Here is a 22,817-nt window from a genome sequence, read left to right on the forward strand (position 1 = left end):
ATCTGTAACCAATAAAGTGTATTTGATTCGCAGGCTAGTCAACCTCAAAATGGGTGAAAGTAACTCAGTTACTCATCATATTAGTGAATTTAATACAATTATTGCACAGTTCCATCAGTGCAGATAACTTTTGATGATGAGGTGAAAACATTAGTTTTATTATCATCCCTTTCAGAAAGTTGGGGTGCAACTGTTAATGCAATTAGTAACTCAGCAAGTAATAGCAAATTGAAGTTTGATAGCATCCGTAACTTGATCTTAAGCGAAGATATTTGCAGGAAAAGTTTGATGGAATCTTCCAGTTCTAATTCCAGAATCATATCACTTGTTGGAATTGTCAGAAAAAGCATCACTTTACAAATCAATGATAACAACAAAAAGAAGCAAGATGATCATCAATCAGCAAATGCAACAACTGATGAAATTTCAGATGCACTAATATGTAGTTTAGATAGTTCCATTTACTCGTGGACTAAAGACTCAAGTGCGTCATTTCATACTACACCTTCCTTAGAACTATTATCTAACTACGTTTCAGTAAAATTTAGGAAAGTTCACCTTAAAGATGGAAAATCTCTTGATATTATAGGAAGAGGTGATATTAATATCAGAAACTCTAATGGAAGAGTGTGGACTTTGAAAAATGTCAAACATGTTCCTACCTTAAAGAGAAACTTAATATTTATAAGGCAGCAGGATGATGAGGGGCCTTACACCAATTTTGGAGATGGAGATGTTGTTGCTCGTGGAAAGAACCAAGGATCTTTTTATATGATTGTAGATGAGGATATGATATCAGTTGCAGAATTTGACAACACTTCCTCTTTGTGACATTAGAGACTTGGGCATATGAGTGAGAAAGGAATGAAACTCATGATCTCGAAAGGTAGAACTTGAAGCATGTTGACGTTGAACCATGTGAACTTTGTATCTTTGAAAAGCAGAAAATGGTTAGCTTTTCCAAAACAGGTAAGATGTCTAAAGTTGAAAGACTAAAACTAGTGCATACAGATGTTTGGGGGCCAACTCCAGTGAAATCCCTTGGCAGTTCACAATATTATCTAACCTTGATTGATGACTCTACAAGAAAGGTATGTGTCTATTTTCCTAAAAATAAATCTGATGTCTTTTTAGTGTTTAAAAGGTGGAAAAAGGAGGTTGAAACTCAAACAGGTTTAAAGGTTAAATGTTTGAAGTCTGGTAATGGTAGAGAATATGACAGTAGTGAATTCAAAAAGTTTTGTTCAGAAAATGGGATTAGAATGATCAAGACACTTCCAAAAACACCAGAACAAAAATGAACAGTACCTTAAATGAGAGAGCAAGATGTATGAGAATCGAGTAAGGACTACCCAAGGTATTTTGGGCAGATGCAATAAACATAGCAACCTATTCTATAAATAGAGGATCATCAATTCCTTTAGATTATCAGTTACCTGAAGAAGTCTGATATGGAAATGAGGTAAGTCTTTCAGACTTAAAAGTCTTTGAGATAGCAACCTCCTTAACTAGGTTGGGCCAAAACTAGAAGAGAAGATATGGTGACAGTGAAGGTGGGTCAAAAGGGTGCGGAATTTGGTGGAATGTGGAGAATAAGGCTCACAACCTTGGTGTTTGGATGGTGATGGGGTGGTATTTGATGGTGCTCTTACAGAGATTAGGCCAACTCTAAAGGAAGGTGGCTAGAGGAGACCACATGGGATGCTCTAGCCTTTGGTGACCTAAGATGAGTATTATGATAATAATAAAATTCATTCTCTTTTCAAGTGACTCTAATAGTAGAGATAAGTTGGACCCTATGACAAAATGATGTTATTTCATTGGTTATGGATATGACATTATGGCTATAGTTATTCTCCTTCATTACACTACTTGTTGTTTATTGATGTTGGTGAGCCAAAGCATTTTGTTGAGGCTATGTAGGGAGATGAACATCTTAAGTGGGAGCTAGCAATGAAAGATGAGATAAAGTCTCTTCAGAAGAATAAAACATGGTCTTTAACCAAGCTACTAGAAGGAAAGAAGGTTTTGCAAAACAAGTAGGTCTACAGAGTAAAAGACGAACCAAATGGAAATAGAAGATATAAGGCTAGACTCGTAGTAAAAGGGTTCCAATATAAACAAGGAATTGACTTCATAGAAATTTTCTCTCTTGTTGTCAAGATGACTACCATTAGAGTTATTTTGAGTATAGTAGCGGCAAAAAATCTTCATCTAGAGCAATTAGATGTCAAAATTGCATTCCTACATGGAGCTCTTGAGGAGGAAACTTGATTTATGGCATAACTAGAAAGTTTTGAAGCACATGGCATAGAGAATCTTGTATGCAGACTTCATAAAAGCTTGTATGGATCGAAACAAGCATTGAGACAATAGTACAAGAAGTTTAATGAGTTTATAAGAAACTCAAGATTTCACAAATGTGAAGAAGATCATTGTTGTTACGTAAAGAAATATGTTGACAACTATATCATGCTTGCTTTATATGTTGATGACAGGTTGATTGCAGGAGATAATATGGCAAAAACTAACAGATTGAAAAAACAGTTGTCAGAAAATTTTGAAATGAAGGATCTTGATTCAGGCAAACAAATTCTTGGTATGAGAATCTAGGGATAGATTCTAAACTTATCTCAGGAGAAATATATAGAAAAATTGCTTAGCAGATTTAATATTGAAAAAGCTAAAACCAAGAATACACCTTTGGTAACTCACTTAAAGTTTTCAAAAGGGAAATCCTCTTAAACAGATGAAGAAGAAAGTTACATGCCTAAAATTCTATATGCATCTACAATAGTGAGCTTGATGTATGCTATGGTTTACACCAGACCTGACATAGCACATGTAGGAGTTGTGAGTAGGTTTTTATCAAATCCCAAAAGGAGCATTGCGAATATGTGAATTGGATATTGAGATATTTGAAGGGCACCTCAAAGATGCATTTGCCTTTTGGAAGAGTGATCCCACTTTATAAGGATTTTCTGATGCAGACTTGGGACAAGATTTGGATGGTAGAAAAAGCACAACAGGTTACATCTTTATGTTGGGTGGTACAACTATCAGTTGGAAGTCTAAACTTCAAGGAGGAGTCTCCCTCCCAACCATTAAAGATGAGTATGTAGCTATCTCAAAAACAGCGAAGGAGATGGTTGAAGAACCTTCTAAAAGAATTAGGGAAAAAGCAACATGACCCTCCATTATTTAGTGATAGTAAGAGTGTTATATGTCTTGCTAAAAATCCAATTCTTCATTCTAGATGCAAGCACATTGAATTGAAATATCATTTTTATCATAATCCTGATAAATGATGGGGACTTCTTTCTGTTGAAGATTCCAGATGCAAAAAATCCAGTTGATATGTTGACCAAGACTGTCACAACAAATTAGTTGAGGCTTTGTATTGCCTAAATGGACCTTCAAGAATAATTGATGATGAAGGCAACAACACTAGATGAGAATGTAAATCAAGCTCCAAGTGGGAGAATTATTAGTATCATGGAGCTTAATTTAGTCTCATATCGTTTAGTACTGAAAGATGTTGTTCTCCCTTTTTGCTATATAAGCAACCATCTATAAAGCTTGAAACACACTGAAATACAAATACTTCCTGGAGTAGTCGAAGATGTAGCCATACACATTGTAGGCTGAATCACGTTAAATTCTTGTGTTGTTTATTTCTCTCTATTCTTTTATTGTCTTGTTCCTAACATTTGAAAAAAATCATAGTTTATTATTTAGATAACAACTTCAAATACTAGATACATGAAACAATCCTTTACCACAAGTCTTGTGCACAAGGAAGCAAAGTAAATAAGCATTGAAGATTTGAATATATAGAAAAAAGAATAATTTAGAAGGACCTTATTATCACATACTTGTTAGGTAGGACAGTCCTTTTTTGATCAATAACAACTCTTCTTTTCTTTGAAAAATGTGACCGATCTCTCACAGCTGGTGTAGAAATAAGCATTGACTCTGGTGTAGTAGCACCTGCCAAAATAGATTCTTAAGAAAAAAAAATTGAAGAATCCATATGCTGAAAATAAAGACAGAAAATTATTCAGCAGTTGCAATTTCAATGCCTACGAAGAATAATGGTTTCATGAACCTCGTTTTGGCCTTCCAATGGAATCATCTTGACACGTAGACACAGCAGTTACATCTAGATTTTTTGTTTTCGATAGAGTAAAACTAAGCCTTCCATCTTCAACTGAAACCTTTTCTTGAAACCTTAATTTTCCTTTGTTATCACACTTTTCAGCAAACCCTTCAATGAGCTCTTCATGGATGTCATTGACAATAGATGAATTGGCATGGTGCACACATTCTTTTTCTTGGTGTATCTTATCCTCACTCTTTTCTATAATTTCTTCCAAACTTCTGGCTTCAAGAACTTCAATAATTTCCTCACTCATGTTGCAAAATGAGCTTAATGTTTCCTTGACAGAACTCTCGACAGTGTCAACTTGACAAGATTTGGTACATTCTTCCGCAGATGACACATGTTCCTCCTCTCTCCCACAAAATATACTGATATCCATATATTCATCTTGAGAGATTCTACTACTATCTTCATGCATTTCATCTTCACTTGGAACTACATCTTTAATTGTCTGATCTTCAATAACTTGTTGATCTTGACCAGACAACTTGACAAATTCGTTCTCTAGTCGTCCTTCTACCATTACAACACTTTCCATGTTCATTGCCTCCTTTAGAGAAAACATGCCGCTTTCTAATGTATCCCTGCCTTCTCGTAAACCAACTGGACTAAGTGGATCAACTTTAATACCCATCATACTCAACAGTTGAGTTAGATGAGCACTGCCATGTATATTGCAAAATCAAATTAGTTCAATGAAGAATACACGGAACAATCCAAATTATAATCAGCATCATGTTATGGCAGAAGAAATATAATAATATTTTCATAAGTTTGGTCAACATACTTTCCCACTTTATCGCGATCAGAAGAGCAGGTATTTTCACTGTTATCAAACTCCTCAAACTGCATAGTAAAAGGCATTTAGTATGTGCAGAATCAATAAATAACACAACGGTTTGTTTTTTCTGTTTTAAGTAAATTTAACACTATCAACTATATGAAAATGTCTTCCATCAATACGCCTATAACTTATTATGGCTACAATTAAGGTGAAATTTAATTTAACTAGCTCATTTTGGTCAATGAAATTATTCAAATTGGCATAAAACATCTTGCATGGATGGCAACAAAACGGTAGAACTAGACTAGTCAATCTATCAAAATTAGTGGAGTTGCTTAGATGATTCAACCTACAAGCACGCCAATCCACCAAGTCAAAGTGGGTTAAGTTGCTTAATCCACCAATATTTAAGAATGTTATTTCCTTTTATTATCAATTTAATTTACATTACAGTTTTAATTATTTATATTTATTAACACCATACATACATAAATACACACATATATAGTAGAATCTAACAAATTATTACCGATTCCATTCGAAATAAAACATATTTTGGCAGGTCAACTCCCTCTGCCAACCCAAACTTGCAGATTATTTCAAACATTTATGATTATGTAATATACAATCATTGTACAATTTATCACTCAGCATCATATTCCCCAATTAACTCCAGTTATTTGGGACAAATTTATGCCCTATATTTTTTCTATAGATGTTCCAAACAAATTTTCATTAAACCTTATCTGCCTTGATTTTCACTTAAATACTATTTGGAGAAAATCTGTAACAAGAAAGATAAAAAAACAAAAGAAAAAAAGAAAGACATTGAATAGAATTAAAAACCGAGATAACATTCTCATATGAATGTAATGGGATAATTCACCTATAATTTTAAGCTTTAAGGTGAAGCCCAAGTAAAACAGTATCTATGTTATACATTACTCGTGTACATAATCAATTAAATCCCTAAAGTGGTACTCCATAAGGGAAAGTACTTAAGTATGCGATTGCCAATCAATGAAAGATAGTAGGTCAAATTTTAAATTAGGCAGTTATAGTGTTGTATTATGTTATTAGGATTCTATTTTTATATGAATTTATACATGATCCTTATAGCAATATATAGGTTTGTGTGATAGACTTGAAGAAGGCAATTGGCGCATGAGATTGTCATTTTGAAGTTTTCAAAGTGAAAACTCTTTGCTTAGAGGAACCATGTATTTGTTGATGTTTGAATTGTTATCATATCTGACAGTGGTGAATGGCAGCTAGATCTGAAAATGGCAAGCAAGATGACATGATAGCAGGAAGCAGATGACCCCTATTTTAAATATTAAAATACAGACTTGATAATTTACTATACAAATATTAATACCCAAGAAAAGGGAAATAATAGGAGACATTAACCAAATAATTTGGCAGATTTTGGCTTAGAACGGTTGAATATAGTAAAAGCTAGGTATAGGGTTAATCTCCCTTGTGTAGAAAATAAACATAGGCTAATGTATTTATAATAAAGAAAATATGGGCTAAACCCAAATACAAATAAATATGTAAAATAACATAAGACAAAATATAAATATCTAACACTCTCCCTTAAGCTTGTACATATAAATCATATCATATGTATCAAGCTTGTTACAAATATAATCTCTTGAAAAGAGAATGAATTTTATTATTGTCATTCATATCTATTACATTCTCCTTACATCTAGTTGCAACAATCTAATACTTGAGATTAAAACTAATAAAATATATTCTTGAGGGCTTGACTGATCCCTCTCATTATCTTCTATATATATTGAAAACACAAGAGTACATGGATCATCAAGAGTCTGCACTAGACCTCTAGGTACAGAACTAGGTACGACTCATTAATGGTCTAACAGACAAGCCTTAATGATGGTATATAACAGTAATTATTCTAACACTCCCCCTCAAGCTGGAGCATACAGATTGTATGTACCAAGCTTGGAACAAATAAACTCAATCTGAGGTCCCCTTAATGACTTAGTCAACACATCTGCGAGTTGGTCATTTGATCCAACAAACTTGGTACATATTTCTTTTGACAATAAATTTTCCCGAACAAAATGACAATCAATTTCTATATGTTTAGTTCTCTCGTGAAACACGGGATTTGATGCAATGTGAAGAGCAACTTGGTTATCACAATACATCTTCATACTCTGGATGTCACAGAAGCTAAGCTCTTGAAGGAACTGCTTCACCCATATAAGTTCACATGTTAGTAACGCCATTTCCTTATATTCCGCTTCAGCTCTTGATCGAGCCACTACATTATGTTTCTTACTTTTCCATGAGATAATGTTTCCTCAAGGAAAACACAATATCCAGTAGTAGATCGTCTATCAATAGGAGAACCTGCCCAATCGGCATCACAATATCCTGATACCTGAAGGCTTCCTTTTTCTTCATATAATAGCCCTTGTCCGGGAGCCTTTTTCACATACCTTAGAATGCGAATGATAGCATTCCAATGGCCAACACATGGAGCTTGCATGAACTGACTAACCACTCCAGCTACAAAAGATAGATCTGGCCTTGTAATAGTGAGATAGATTAGTTTTCCAACTAACCTCCTATATCTCTCTGGGTCGGAGAATAACTCACCTTCTTCTGTTGTTAATTTTTGATTTGAGTCCATAGGACTGTCAACCGGTCTACAATCAATCATGCCTGTTTCTTGCAAAATATCCAGAGCATACTTCCTTTGGGAGATTACAACTCCATCTTTTGACTGAGCTACTTCAATGCCTAAGAAGTATTTGAGGCTTCCAAGATCCTTGGTTTGGAAATGTCTACACAAGTACTCCTTCAATTGAGATATTCCAGCAATATCATTTCTTGTAATAACGATATCATCAACATATACTATTAAGTAAACACATTTCCCGAGAGACAAGTGATACTAAAAGACTAAATGATCTGCTTCACTGCGTTTTAGTCCAAACCAAGCACGTGGTGATTGCTTGAGCCCATATAGAGATCGGTGCAATTTGCAAACCATACCAGACTCCCCCTGAGCAACAAACCCAGGAGGTTGCTCCATATAAACTTCTTCCTCAAGATAACCATGGAGAAAGGCATTTTTGATATCCAATTGATGAAGTGGCCAATGACGAATTGCTGCCATTGCAAAGAAAAGACGAATGGTAGTGATCTTGGTCACGGGAGAAAAGGTGTCATAATAATCAAGGTCATAAACCTGAGTGTACCCTTTTGCAACTAGCCGGGCCTTTAGCCTATCATTGTCACCATTAGGGCCGACTTTAATTGCATATACCCATTGACATCCAACAGCCTTTTTTCCCGGGGGAAGTGGCACAAGCTCCCAAGTATTACTCTGGTCAAGAGCCTGCATTTCTGCAATCATGGCTTGTCGCCATCCAGGATGATCAAGTGCTTCTTTCACATTTTTGGGTATAACCACAGAAGACACTGAGGATAAAAGGGAATAAAAGGAGGGCGACAATTTGTGATAGCTAAGAAAATTATAAATGGGATGAGTGTTTCGAGTGGAACAAGTACCTTTTCTGAGAGCAATGGGCCAACCAGAATCATCTTCACCGGGAGGCGTGGCAGCAGGCAGTGAGGGAGAAGAATCTGAAGGAGGAGATCCACCATTTTCTGGAAGAGGACTACCCATCGGGGTACTGTGTCGGAAGATATCAATACGTGGAGAGGAAGGTTCGAGAGGACCTTGAGCATGACTTGGATTGACAAAGACATTGGAGATATTGGACTCAACCACTAGAAGAGGAAGGACCTGTTGGAGGATAGGAACATCTTGAACAGATGAAGAGAAGAAAGGTGTTTGTTCAAAAAATGTAACATTGGCAGACATGTAGTACTTCTTGGTTTCAGGAGAGTAACATCGGTACCCTTTTTGAAGCCGAGAATAACCCAAAAAGACACATTTGGTCGCACAAGCGGAGAGCTTGTCTAGCCCCGGAGACATGTCGTGAACAAAACATACACAACCAAAGACTCAACGAGGGGTGTGAAAGAGAGGATCATTGGGAAAGAGAATGGAGAAAGGGACTTTATTATTGAGAGAAGAGGAGGGCATCCTATTAATAAGAAAACATGCAGTTAAGATGGCATCCCCCAGTGATGAACATGAATATGGACACCAAGAAAAAGGGTACGAGCAGTTTCAACCAGGTGTCTATTTTTTCTTTCAACTATACCATTTTGCTGGGGTGTATGAGGACAAGTGGACTGATGCAAAATACCATGGGAGCTAAGGATTGCAGAAAAAGTGGATGAGAAATACTCTTGAGCATTATCACTTCTTAAGATTTTAATTACTTGACCAAATTGATTCTGGATTTCATTCAAAAAGGATGTGAAGATGGGTAACAATTCAGAGCGATCTTTCATTAGATAAACCTAAGTACATCTAGAATACTCATCAATAAATGTAACAAAATACCTAAAACCAAAAGAAGAGACGTGACTAGGACCCCAGACATCAAAATGAATAATAGAAAAACTAGAATTACACATTGATTGAGACATTTTAGGAAAGACAGATCTAACATGTTTTCCTAGTTGACAAGACTCACATTCTAAAGTCTGAAGACCACTAAGTTCAGGACACATCTTTTTTAACTTTGACAAGTGAGGATGGCCAAATCGGTCATGTAACACTTTAGGGGAAAGAGCTGCAACACAGGATACCCGTGGACGAGATCCAAAATAGTATAAACCTCCAGCTTCATATCCTTCTCCAATCTGTCTCCCGAGCCACACTCCTGTATAACAAAAGATTTTGAATCAAAAGTTATTGAACAATGTAACATTTTGGTTAACTGACTTAAGGAAATTAAATTGGATGGACAGTTAGGGACAAAAAGAACAGATTTCAGAGTTAGAGAGGAAGACAGGGAGACTTGACCGACTCCCTCTGAACAAGTTTTAGAGCCATTTGCAAGGCCAATGAAATGGGTTTTTTCTTGGAGGGAAAGGGTTGAGAACAATGAGGTATTACCAGAGATGTGATCAGAAGCACCCGAGTCAATTACCCATGAATTTTGACCTTCCATGGATTGAGAAATGCAAGCTGTGGATGTACTTGGGGATTGAGATGATTGTGCCAAGCTGTTAGACTTTAATCGCAGATACTCTTGATACTCTTCCTCAATGAACTTGGAGTTGGAAGTGGGAGTTTCAGCCTTAGAGATATTGGCTGTTTTTGAAGGAAAACCATGCAAGGAGTAGAAGTTTTCTTGGGTGTGACCCACTCTCTTACAGTAAGTGCACTCTGGACGTCCCTGACCTCCACGACCTCCACGTCCTCCTCCTCTAGTACCACGTCCTCCTCTTCCTCGCATGGCAACCATGACAGATGGTTCCATTGTTTCATGAGCTTCCTGAGATTGAGGCACTGGAACACGAAGAAGACGTGTGGTCAAGGCTTCCAAGGAAGAGACCTCATGACTTGTCAGAAGTTGATCTCTGATATGATTCAAATCTGGATGTAAAGCACGGAGGATCATCATCATATAATACTTGTCAAGCTTCTTCTTGATGTCTTCCGAAGATTCCACTTCCAAGAACATTCTCAACTCTTCCACAGCTGCTTGGGCTTCAGTCATGAAGGAGACCATATCATGGTCTATCATTTTCAGACATGCAAGCTTGTTTGTTGTATCATAGAGACGTTGAATATCATTAACATAAATGCTTTGAGCTTTCTTCCAAAAAGAGTGACATGTTTTGAAGGCTCTAAGAGATATCAAAAGTCGGGATTCCACAGATTGCCACAATAGGGCACACAATTGGAAATCTGCTTGTTTCCATTGTTCAGCTTTTTCAGAAGGCACTTGGCTTCCATCCTGCTCAAGATGATCATAATGTCCTTGACCGAGGAACCACATTTCCACGGCAGCAGACCAAGACAGATAATTCTTTCCGTTTAGCTTTTCGGAAGTAATTGAGGGACTTCCAGAGAAAGAAAGAACACTTCTAGACGCCATTCTTGATAAAAATAGGAGAAGGAAAAGCGCGATAGCGAGGAACCAGAAAACCCTAGAGGGTTTCTTAGGGTTTTCTTCAAGGGGAGTTTCTGGACTTCACTGAAGTAAGGTTTTGAGGGTCAGAACAGAGAGAGGAGGCTCAGGCGACAGCTATGGAGGTGTCACGGTGACTTTCCGACGGGCAGAGGGCGACGTGTGAACAGTACGCGCCTATTCGCAGCGCACAACAAAGCTGCGCGTGGCGGAGCGTGGAGGAGAATCAGACTCCGGCACCGGTGGGGCTGGTCGTCGCGTGAAGAGACGAACCAGATCCAGTGGTCGCCGGACGGAACAGTGACGGCGAACGGCGATGGACAGCAGCAGACAGATGCGAGATGGCAGAGAACCAAGTTGAAGAGCTTCAAACTGCAGTTGATAGCTGCAGATAGTGACAAGACAACCGCGGACAACGGCAAAGGGCACCGGACAGATGCGAACAACAATGACAATGCTGGTGGACAACCCAGGACAGAAACCAGAGCAGGTTACCAACTTGAGATTAAAACTGATAAAATATATTCTTGAGGGCTTGACTTATCCCTCTCATTATCTTCTATATATATTGAAAACACAAGAGTACATGGAACATCAAGAGTCTGCACTAGACCTCTAGGTACAGAACTAGGTACGACTCATTAATGGTCTAGCAGACAAGCCTCAATGATGATATATAACAATAATTATTCTAACACTAATCTTCTTCTAAAAAAGGAAAATAAGGAAACAATATACTAAATAAAAACTAGAAAATCCTCCAGATATTTTCTCTAATTAGGAAGATTCTACAGATATTTTTTCTAATTAGGGAGATTCTATAGATATTTTTTCTAATTAGGAAGATTTTCATCTAATTACAACATAATCAATTTTAAGTCCTAATAAAGACTTAGCGAAAATATCTGTTAATTGATCACTTGAGTTAACAAACTCGGTCTTGATGTTTTCAGATACAATCTTTTCTCGAATGAAATGACAGTCAATCTCAACGTGTTTGGTCCTCTCATGAAAAAAAGTATTAGAACTAATATGAAATACTGCCTATTTGTCACATATAAGTGTCATTTGAGTGACATCTATCTACAAATTGCAACTCTTTAAGCAATTGTTTAAGCCAAACAAGTTCACAAGTGACTGCAGTCGTATTGGTGCTACAACTGTTCCCGCTTCGTTCAGGCCACCATCGCCTGCCCCCACTGCCAGAGTGGCTTCGTTGAAGAGATTCGCACCAACACCTCGCCACACCACCATCTCAGCCCTTTCCCCGACAACCATCTTTCGCTCCGCCGACAGGGATTCCGTTGCCGCCGTCGCGATGCCGCTGGCAACCGCTCACCCTTTAACCCCACAGAAAAGTTAAGGGTGTTTTGTATTCTGCTTTGTTTTTTACTGGTTGTGGATGCGTTCTTAGCTGGGTAGATAAACAACTCTGGAAGGAGAAAACAGTTTTTACATTTTATATTTTTGTTTTTTTGCCTCTGGATTTTGGGCATGTGAGCTGTCTAGAAAGCCATAAGGGGCATCTTTTTAGTGGTTATTGTATGATATATTTCATTCAGTCTTCTATTTGAACTAAAGTTTGGGAGAATTTTTGTCCGAAAATCTAAAAATGAGTTTATCCACGCATATCCACCAGAAAGATATGATTTTGCAGTTTATTTTACATCTTAGCGGTAACACAAACCTCTGATCAAAAGGCCTGCAATGGTTCAGAGGAGAAGCTTGATGATGTTCGCAGCCTTGTTGGGAAGGCTGATGGTGATCCTTTGAGAATTGTGAGTGTTGGTGTTGGTGCTTGGGGCAATGTTTTTGTTGGTTTGTTGCAAGATACTTTTGGCCAATTCCGTGACAAGGTGAAAATCAGGATATGGAGAAGGCTAGGAAAGGTGTGCCGCCAGGAGCTTCCTTCTGATTTGGAAACTAGGGCTTCTAGTCAGATCGACGAGGAGGCGATAGGGTTACTCGATTCCATGGCACCGGAGAGAAAGTGAGAGGGGTAACAGGGATTTTATTTAAAACTTAAAATAAATCCACCCTTAAAATAAATCCAAGTAATGACTTCTTACTGTGTCACATGCTTATTAAATGCTAGCTCAACATGCCACCAGGCAACAAATTTAACGTCGTCCACAACAATTAACGCAAGGCCATAATTGACTCAATTTTACATAAAAAGGAACCTAATTGAGCTCTTTGAAAATACGAGGACCTAATTGACACAAATATGCACAAATAGGGACCTCCGAAATGATTAAACCTAATAACAAAGAACTTTTATATGGTTATTGGAACCATATAACAAACCTTTTATAGGAGATCTTTAATGTATTTTAATATATGAATAACTGTATTCCAATGATCTTCACATGGGGAATTGAGGAATTAGCTCACCACATTGATTGCAAAGGAAATGTCAGGATGAGTAACATTAAGATAATTCAATTTTTCAACTAATATTCTATATTGCTCAGGATTTGAGAAAGGCTCCCCCTAATTTGGAAGATGTTTGCTATTAGGATCCATGGGTATGTCAACAGGTTTAGAATTCGTCAACCCAGTTTTCTCTAAAATATCCAATGGATACTTCCTTTGAGTTATAATAATAGCATTGTTGGATTGTCCTATCTCAATACCCAAGAAGTATCTGAGTTTCCCAAGATCTTTGGTCTGAAAATGGTGACCAATATTTGTTACTAGTAAAGTGATCTATGGCACTTGAGTCGAGAACCTAAGGTCCAAGAGAAGGAGGCCGAGTTAGGCCAACAAAAGATATACCTGTGCGTGCAATAAGAGCAGTGGAACTAGCGTATGGACTCCGATCAGGGCAATCTCGATGGCATGGTTGTCGCTTGGCCATGACGAGCAAAACAGTTTGGTAGTCGATCTGAACTTAAACTCCAACAACGGTGATGGCAACTCTGGCAACGGTGGAGGTGGCTCCGACAATCGTGCATGCGGCTCTAGTAACAGCGATGGTGGGTGCAGTGTCAGTGGTGACGAAAAAAATGGAGAACGTAAGCTCTAAATATCATGTTGAATATAGTAAAAACTAGGTATAGGGTTAATCTCCCTTCGGTAATACACATAGGATAATGCATTTATAATAAAGAAAATATGAGCTAAGCCCAAATACAAATAAATATGTAAAATGACATAAGACACAATATAAATATCTAACAAGAACAAAAATCAAACAACGGAGACACACCATGCAGGATGTTTTAACCATTCTAGAACTAGTCAACTACATAATCAAGGTCATGTCATTGGTCACTCATCCATCCTTGAAGATGGGGATTCAAATCCGTTTAAAAAGAGAGTGGAAAGTGAAATTACCCAATTTTCATGGGAAAGATCGTATTAGGTAGCAAGCTAGGGTTGAAAATTTTTTAATTAATTGTATTTATAAACATGGCCTTTTTGAAAAGCAAAAGACTAAACCAGAACTCAAATTGTCCATGGGCTTGATTTGAATGGAAGGGACTAATGTAAACTGGATTAGATCTGGAAGCCTATAATTACACAAACTCACCCAAACACTAGCATTAAACTCACACAGACCAGAATGCCGAAAATGTGGAAGAACAAGTATTTGTATAGTTAGAAATCACAACAAACCTCTCAGCTCCTAGAACTGTAGGTACCGAGCCATTTCACTCTCAATTCATCTTGCTATCTGCACCCTATGAGCCACACCATTTTTTTGTTCCCTCTGTTACAATCAGCACTCCATTGTGACAACTACAACCTCTGCTGCTGATTGCAAGGTTTCCTTCTTTCTGGAGTAAAGTTTCAGAATCCTTGGGCTGTGTTGACCCAACAATTGGTCCTCCAGCTGACCGTTGTTCCTGGGCTCTATCAACATTGGAGGTTTTCAAGGTGGAATCATTGAATAGGTTTTCTAGTAATGGAACAGAAAATCCCTATGAACAATTACCGGCCTTGCAATCAAACAAATTGTGTGTTGGAGTTTGAGCAGCAATTTATAATGTTCATAGGCCCAATTACCCAGATTACAGAAGAATTGACTTTAGGATTGTTTTATGAATGATTTGAATGTGATTAGTATGTAGAAGAAAATTGAGGACTCGTGATCCACAAATTGTGCCCACTGTCATTCATTTAGACAAACAGATAAACAACAAATTTTATATTTATAATGCTAGGCTTAGAGAAAAAAAAAAGGAAATAGTCAACTTTCTGTTCGGTGTGGTTTAGCACCAGAACACTGGGTCTGGGCTGTTATAACCAGTGAGATTTGAATCCTAATTCAACCCGAGAACAACATTTTGTTTCTTTAAAAAGGGTTAAAGCTGATAGAGATACAGTGGGAACTGGGAAGATGTTATACTAGTGGTAATTCGAAAGAAAATTCATTGTTCAAAACATTTTGTTTCTTTAACTTGAGAAAATGTTAGAAAGAAGTTTATCGTTTTCAATGTTGCCAACCATTATTATGGCCACATCATGGGTATCATGAAAAAACTTTAAGAATGCTTATTTTGAGAGATGAAGATAAAAAGGTTGAATTGTTGGGACCAAATTCATAGCTGAGTTGCTAGGAACAATTACTTTATTTCAGTACTTAGTGCAAGGCTTCTTGTGTAACACAAGGCATTGATAAGCCATAACAAAAATTAGGCAGTTATACCTCTGCATTAGGAAGTTATTTTTACATTAATTTCGAGTAAAGCAGTTTTATCCAATGGTGTGCCAGTTATAGTTTGACACTTGCACAAGGCAATAACGGGTTGAGGTTGTTGATTTTGGTGTTTTGAAAGAAATCTATTTTAAGGAAACCCAGTATTTTTTTATGTTTATACTAAAATCTTAACTAAATACAGTAAGATGATTCTATAATTTATCTAGAATTAAATGTATTTATTTCTTGAATCCAACAGAAACAGACCTATATACTCACGGAAAAGCATTTATTAGACAATATCTTAGTGAACAGCCCAAGACAAACAGAAACAAAAATAATTGCGTGGATAAAATAGAATAAACATTATTCAGATAAAGAATTGAGACACTACAATTTGATACCTATGAAGAACTATGGAATGCATACCTTCTCTTGAGAAAACAGCCCAAAATCCCCAGTTTTACACACAACCTCTGTTGCATTTCACAGCATATATTACTCAAAAAATAGGATAACATTAAATTTACTATAAAAGTAAAATAGTGAAAGAATTTTAGTACCTTTGTCTCTAATAGTAATTTCTTCTGGAAGAGCAGTATGGTCTCTGAAACATTAAAAGATAAGCAATGAAATGCTCAAAACCAAAATAAAATTCCGAAAGCATGTAATTTGTATGTTATAATCTAGTAAAACCGTACTTGCCAGTATCTTCAAGTACATCCAACTCAAAAGCATCCAACTGTAATCTCTCAGGTATACTAACACATATACGCAAGGTTTCCACATGGGCAAAGTCTTCTCTATTGTCCACAAATTTATTAACGTTAATGAGCATCTCCTTGCAATCATCAAGTGCATATTCAACCTTTCTCGAGTATATTCTGACAATGCCGAGAAGAAGATAGCCTAGCACTCTATAGGATACAACATCCATTTCTTGCAAAATTTTGTCTGCAGAGGGAAAATAAAATAAATAAAAATGGCAAAACAATAGCATAAAGTTAATCTGGATTTCACAAGGTGGATTATAAACAGAAACAAAAAAATTCTTAACAGTTTTTGGGAGTAACAGGACCAACCACCATCAAACATAATCCATAAAAAAGTGTTCTTACAAACTTCTAATACAATTAACCAGTTTATTAGCTTTAATAAAATTTATTAGGGAAAGCATTTTTAATATTTAACCCAGTCAAGAAAAATTAAAATTCTAAATATTATAATTGCTGCATGGGTAGCTCCAAGAACACTGGGTGCACTGGGGTCCTTGGCCCCAAGACCTTTCCCCTTGGCAAATATACAACTCCACACATAATCAACATGACTAAAAAATCCATCATGAATGACTAAAGAATTAGAAGAAGTTAAGAGTAAATAAAATCAATTTTATGCATCCTAAAGCTCGAGCATGTATGTCACAGACACCAAGCTTAAGATACAAAATCAACCCACGGCCTACAGAGGAGATTAGTTAATGTATCAGCGAATTGATCATTGAAGTTAACAAAACTGGTAGTTTATGTCCTAAAAGAATAATGTCAAAGACAAAATGTAGTCAATATCTGTATTTTTTCCTTTTATGAGACTAGGTTAGAAGCAATATTTTGCATAGCCAAATGGCTGGGGAAATTTAATTTGGTCTGCTACTATCCCACCAGCAAAAACTGATTAATAAATTTTCATCCCTATTTTTAACTCCATAGGAAATATACCATATCATCCTATAATCATTACCCCTTTCAATAAGTTGTTGACAATGTTTGCTGATACAAGTATCAAATAGCACTTCTGCAACATCTATCCATGCTCGTGTATGATTGTGGTTTAGATCACTGTTACCTGTCTTTCAGTTAGTATTTGATACCCTACTTGGCTACTGTTAACTTCTCGCATATATCTGTACAATTACATACTATCAGTACAATCAGACTCGTTTCACGAAAACAGATTTTCTTTTCAAATTTCAATCAATGTGACCGCAACCACATTCATCATTGTCACTAGTTGTTCTCCTTAAACTTGAATTCAACGCCAATAACTTCCACACAAAGAGGAATTATGATTAGGATAATCGCTTCATATATATAATAGACATGGAAATTGCACACAATAATTAAAATTGTGTATTAAAGAAAGCTCTAAAGCCGCAGAAGCTTCATCGTATTTACCTTAACGGCAACATGTTTTGCCTACAGGGTTAAAACCACTCTGCTAAACCAAAAGCCAAAGGGTATCTTGGAAGCAATAAATAATTCAAAACTCCATAAACAAAAACTGTTTTCCACCACTAATTTTCCGTGGCCAGCAAACCTACATCCACAATTTTGTAACTAACCTCAGCTAAAACTACCCCTTTTCGGACCATTCCCCAAACTACTCACAAATACAAAAGAACATAAACAAATACAAAATTTAAGCCGCCATAACCACTCATGGAACAAAAAACACAACAGCAACAACAACAGAAAAAACAGAATTTCATGTATACCAATGAAAACGAAACAAGCCAACCAAAATTTTGGATGTTTTTCGAAGTAAGACAGAAAGCATTTGCAATTTTATCACGTAAAGAATGAGAGAGAGAGAAGACTAACCAACAGCAGAAGAAATGTCGGTATCAAGGACCTGAATTTTCCTGAGTTTCTTGAAGCTGAAAGCCGCAACCCGCACAGGATTACTTCCAAAACGAAGAAGGAACTTGGCCTTCAACATCTATTTCTCTTTGGTTCCACTCCACCCTGCAAAGTGTGGGTGTACCTGTTTCAAAGAATGAAAAGGAACTATGTGATGAGAATAAGGTTTTATCATGGTCTTCTGCTAAGTGCTCGTTTCTTGAAGAATGTGTACCTTGATTGCAAAACGGTCGACTACTATGGTCAGTAAGAAGTTCTTCAGTCTTCACACAAAAACACCTACTAGCTAACGGAAAAACACCTTACATCACCGCCGAATACATAAACATAAAAGAATTAATTGAATTTTAATAATCTTATAATTTGAGTACTTTCAGTTGAATTTTTATAAATAAAAATATTTCAATAAATGTCTAAAATGTGATGTAATAAAAAGAAAGAGACAAAAAGAGAAAGTAAATGTATAATAAATATAGATAAAATGGAAGTGTTTGTGAATTGCTACTTTACCTTAACGGCAACATGTTATTTAAATTTTTATTGACAATAAAATATGATATTATTAATTTTAATAATGGGATGTCATTAATAAAATAGTTAAAAATTGAATTAGAAAATGTCTTTTTTTGAATCAATACATTGAAGACCATAAAAGAAATCAATAATAGGTAGGTAGACATTCCATATATTTTACATACTCCTTAATAATTTAATGTAATTCTATTTTATTTTTATTGATTATTATGGTATAAATATAATTATTTAATTAATGATATAAGTTGTTAAGTGATTTTCTTAAAAAGTGTAGTTTTGAATTTCCCTTAAAAAATAAATGCTACTGAAAACATAATTTTAAGACAATTATTATTTTAGTCTTTATTTTGGTTCACTTTGTTTAATTTTGTTTAATTTTGGTTCTCATTTTTTTTCATTCAATTTCGTCTCCAATTTTGTAAATTTTGTCAAATTTAGTCCTTTTTTCGTCTAAATTATTAACGAAGAGTGTAGATATTGGTAGTGTTTGAATGAGTTATGTCGGTTTTTACTTATATGACATGTATAAGTTGTAAAACATCATGGTCCACCACCACTCTGAGACAAAAAAAGATATGCTCCAAAGTCACAGTTTCATCTTCGAGCCACCACACACCTGCCAAATCTCCCTCATCACACCACCATGTAACATGAATCTACCTCGAGCACACAACCACCTCACATCATTCATATCATTATTGCTCTAATGTTTTTGCTTGATTAACCTCGTCAAATCACAACTATCAAAGAAAGTAATCATCCTTAGCTTTCAAAGATTGAACTTATCTCTTTTGAATAGAAGAGGACGATTAATGGCATATCCTTCATTGTTCATTGCTATCTTGATCATTTCCTCAAGTCCGGTTAAGAACTAACCATTAAGGTTAGCTCTCATACCAATTAACCCATGTTTTGAAGTTTATCAAACAATACTTAACGAAATATTTTTTTATATAAAGTAGCGTTTAAGCGATTACATATACTAAAAGATAATATTGAATGAAGTAAATGTTTGTCGATATAATCGTCTATCTGAAACATTAAACATAAACCTAATCAAATGATAAAAGGGCCTAAATGATAAATTTGTTTATACATAAACAATGTAACATTACATAGACACTTTATGAAACAAGCATTTAGAAAACAAGTCATATACATCGATTAGTAATTAAATGATGCTTTAATTAAATTATGTAGACATATGCAAGAATGTCTTGAACATGCAATGTGCTTGATGATCATCAAAGGTTAAAATAATTAATGATGTACAAAAAAGTTCTTTTGTGCTTGCATGCCTCGTTCTCTTTTTCTATGTAGGAAATGACAACACCAAGCTTTATTCAGAAGTTTTGAACAAAGATCAAAATGATGTTGTGAAATAAGAAGACATTCGTAAAATGTTTCTTCAAAGCTTCTTCCTCAAAAAGATCGTACAAGCTATTGGTGTGAATGAGTAATATCAATCCCCAACATAGACCTAAGTCTGACCAACTACCTAAAAAGGCTATTGTTAAAATAGAATGGCTCAATATCTCACACCAAGAGGAGGGGGGGTGAATTGGTGAAGTATAAAATTTAAAACTTTCAAAATCTTTTTCACCAAAAGAGATGCCTTTATATTTTTCTTGAAACGCAAGTTAAAAGATTTTCAATGCAGCGGAAATTTAATCGAATGCGTATAAAGTATAATTGATTGAATGTAACAGAGTAGGGATAAGAAAGATCAAACACTAAGTTTATATACTGGTTCGGCCAAGCCTACATTCAGTGTCCTTCCAACCACAGGAAGCCAATGCACTATAATGATCAAGGTTTTTACAACAAGGTTTTTACAACAAGGTTTTTACAACAAGGTTTTTCTAGAGACCTCACGTCAAAAATATAAAACACCTCTCTAACCCTATAATCAAAATATAGGCAGTACATAAATATACTAGCAGCAAGAATCCCCTCTCTTGCAGTCCAACCCCTTTGAGGCACCCTCAAAGTCAACAAATGCAACATGTCCTTCTTCTTGTAATCACAACAGGGAACTCAACCCAATCGTCAGCAGATTGTAGAACCTGATCTTGTAGTAGACACCCAAATGTGCACATAGATCAGACTTTGAAAACCCAGCAATCTTGTTCTTCAAGAAATCACAATTAGTTGATCACCACGGTCAAACTAGTTTCTTGCAGCTAATTCTCTTTCTATAAACTTTACACTTTTCTGCAAAAGAATATGAAAATGTTCGAATAAAAAAATTCTCTTATAGAAATCAAATTCACGTCAATATATAGATAAACTCATATCAGATGCAACATAATCGATTTCGCTACTAATGTAGTCGAATACACCAATTCAGTTATAACAGATAGTAGCAGTCAAAGAAATTAATTGAATTCACAGTTAATGCAATCGAATAACATTTAATGCTTGGTCAACACATTTAAAAATATAGTCATTGTGACAGATATATCAAGCATTAACAAATTTCAAAACAGTAACAATCTTAATCGAATACATATCGCATGCAATCGATTATGTAACAATGTTAAGTCAAGTTTTGAAAACTTTTCTCTTTGAAAAACTCTCATAACACTCTTGAAAACAGTTTGTGCAAAGACACGAGTTTTAATCGATTCACCCCATAAGGTAATCGACTTAAAACTGTTGTTTTGCTACACAATTAAAATTCAACATTAGTGCTTGTGGTTTTTCTCATCCAGAAACATGTGTCATGCATTCATGTATAAAATCACATATATAACACAGTGAAATGCAATGAACAACATATATATAACACAATCATGTTCTCATATACGCATATAACATGTAAGCATAGAACATGTAACACACAATGCACATGTGTTATTAATTATGCGTTGTCATCATCAAAAACTCAGATATTATTGAGATTGTGGGTTCAGCTAAGCCAGTGCTCCCCCTATCAACAATCTCAACAGCTATGAAGTCTATCCAGAAGTCAACTTTGTGTCCAACGATAATCTCTTGTGAAATTCTATATAAATATGTCTCACAAAAGAGAATATGAATGATGGAATAGTGCACAAGTTAGAGCAAAATAGAATGTGAAGAACAAGAGAGACGAGGCAAAGAGAAAAAGAGGAAAATAAAAGAAAAAGAGAGTTATCATTGCATACTTACCTTGTTGCTTTATCCTCAAGATTATAATGTCAAAAGCTTCCATTCAAAGAAAAGAACAAGAAAGCTATCATTGAATATCTATTCAAAAGGCTCATCTTCAAGCTCATAGCTTCTAATTCTCATACTCAAAAGGTGAAAATAAAAGAGAGAGAAAAGGAGAGGGAGGGATCATGCACAAGAAAGATCATTGAACACTAGCTTTACTCTACCTCAAAGCTTATATCGTCTAATGGTCTTCAACCTAAGAGAAAGAACTTCATAAGTTCATAGATTGCATTGTATTGTATTGATCATCTCCTTCAAAGTTACTCAAATATGTATTTGTAATCAAATAATGATTGTATTTGTATTGAAACACTTGTATTGAGATATATGTAGTAGTCAAGATTTACTAGGAAATCAAGAGAGGTTGACAATAGTCGGTGTATGCCAAAAGTGGTTATAATACTTGGAAACTAGGAGTGGGTAAACTCGAACCAGTCAATATTGACTAGGGATACCATGAGTGGTTATAATACATGGAAACCAGGAGTGGGTAAAGTCGGATTAGTCAATATTGACATGGGATAACAAGAGTGGTTATAATACTTGGAAACCAGGAGTGGGTAAACTCGAACTAGCCAGGATCGACTAGGGGACCAAAAGTGGTTAGAATACTCGGTGTATAGTAGGAATGATTTGTACTCGATTGTAATCTTGGATAAGATTAGTGAAACCTCTCAAGAGTTCTTGAGGGAGGTTGAACATAACTTAGGTTGAGTGAACTAGTATAAAAACACTCGTGTTACTATTTTTTTCTATTTGAAATGTTTTCTTAAAATGCTTTATCGAAAATACAATCATCTAATACCTATAGTAGATT

The 22,817-nt window shown here is 35.8% G+C and overlaps 1 protein-coding gene across 5 annotated transcripts in view; it reads right to left on the minus strand.

Annotated features, from left to right (window-relative positions):
• LOC108329350 (sister chromatid cohesion 1 protein 2) overlaps positions 1 to 18,581 on the minus strand; it is a 30,986-nt gene extending 12,405 nt beyond the window's left edge. For 3 of the 5 annotated variants that reach the window (XM_052873094.1, XM_052873093.1, XM_052873096.1), the window contains exons 1-8: positions 18,483 to 18,581; positions 18,230 to 18,392; positions 16,334 to 16,586; positions 16,196 to 16,239; positions 16,062 to 16,108; positions 4,950 to 5,008; positions 4,109 to 4,824; positions 3,861 to 3,990 (exon numbers count right to left, since the gene is read on the minus strand). In XM_052873094.1, coding sequence (XP_052729054.1) covers positions 3,861 to 3,990; positions 4,109 to 4,824; positions 4,950 to 5,008; positions 16,062 to 16,108; positions 16,196 to 16,239; positions 16,334 to 16,586; positions 18,230 to 18,347 — 1,367 coding nt within the window. In that variant the 5' untranslated portion in view covers positions 18,348 to 18,392; positions 18,483 to 18,581. Of the gene's footprint in view, positions 1 to 3,860; positions 3,991 to 4,108; positions 4,825 to 4,949; positions 5,009 to 16,061; positions 16,109 to 16,195; positions 16,240 to 16,333; positions 16,587 to 17,803; positions 17,866 to 18,229; positions 18,393 to 18,482 lie in introns of those variants that run through there. The other 2 variants (XM_017563522.2, XM_052873095.1) reach the window with 2 other exon arrangements.
• Between the last annotated feature and the right edge of the window lie 4,236 nt (positions 18,582 to 22,817).

Source organism: Vigna angularis, chromosome 2 (genome assembly GCF_016808095.1).
Source record: "Vigna angularis cultivar LongXiaoDou No.4 chromosome 2, ASM1680809v1, whole genome shotgun sequence".
NCBI classification, from domain to species: Eukaryota; Viridiplantae; Streptophyta; class Magnoliopsida; order Fabales; family Fabaceae; genus Vigna; species Vigna angularis.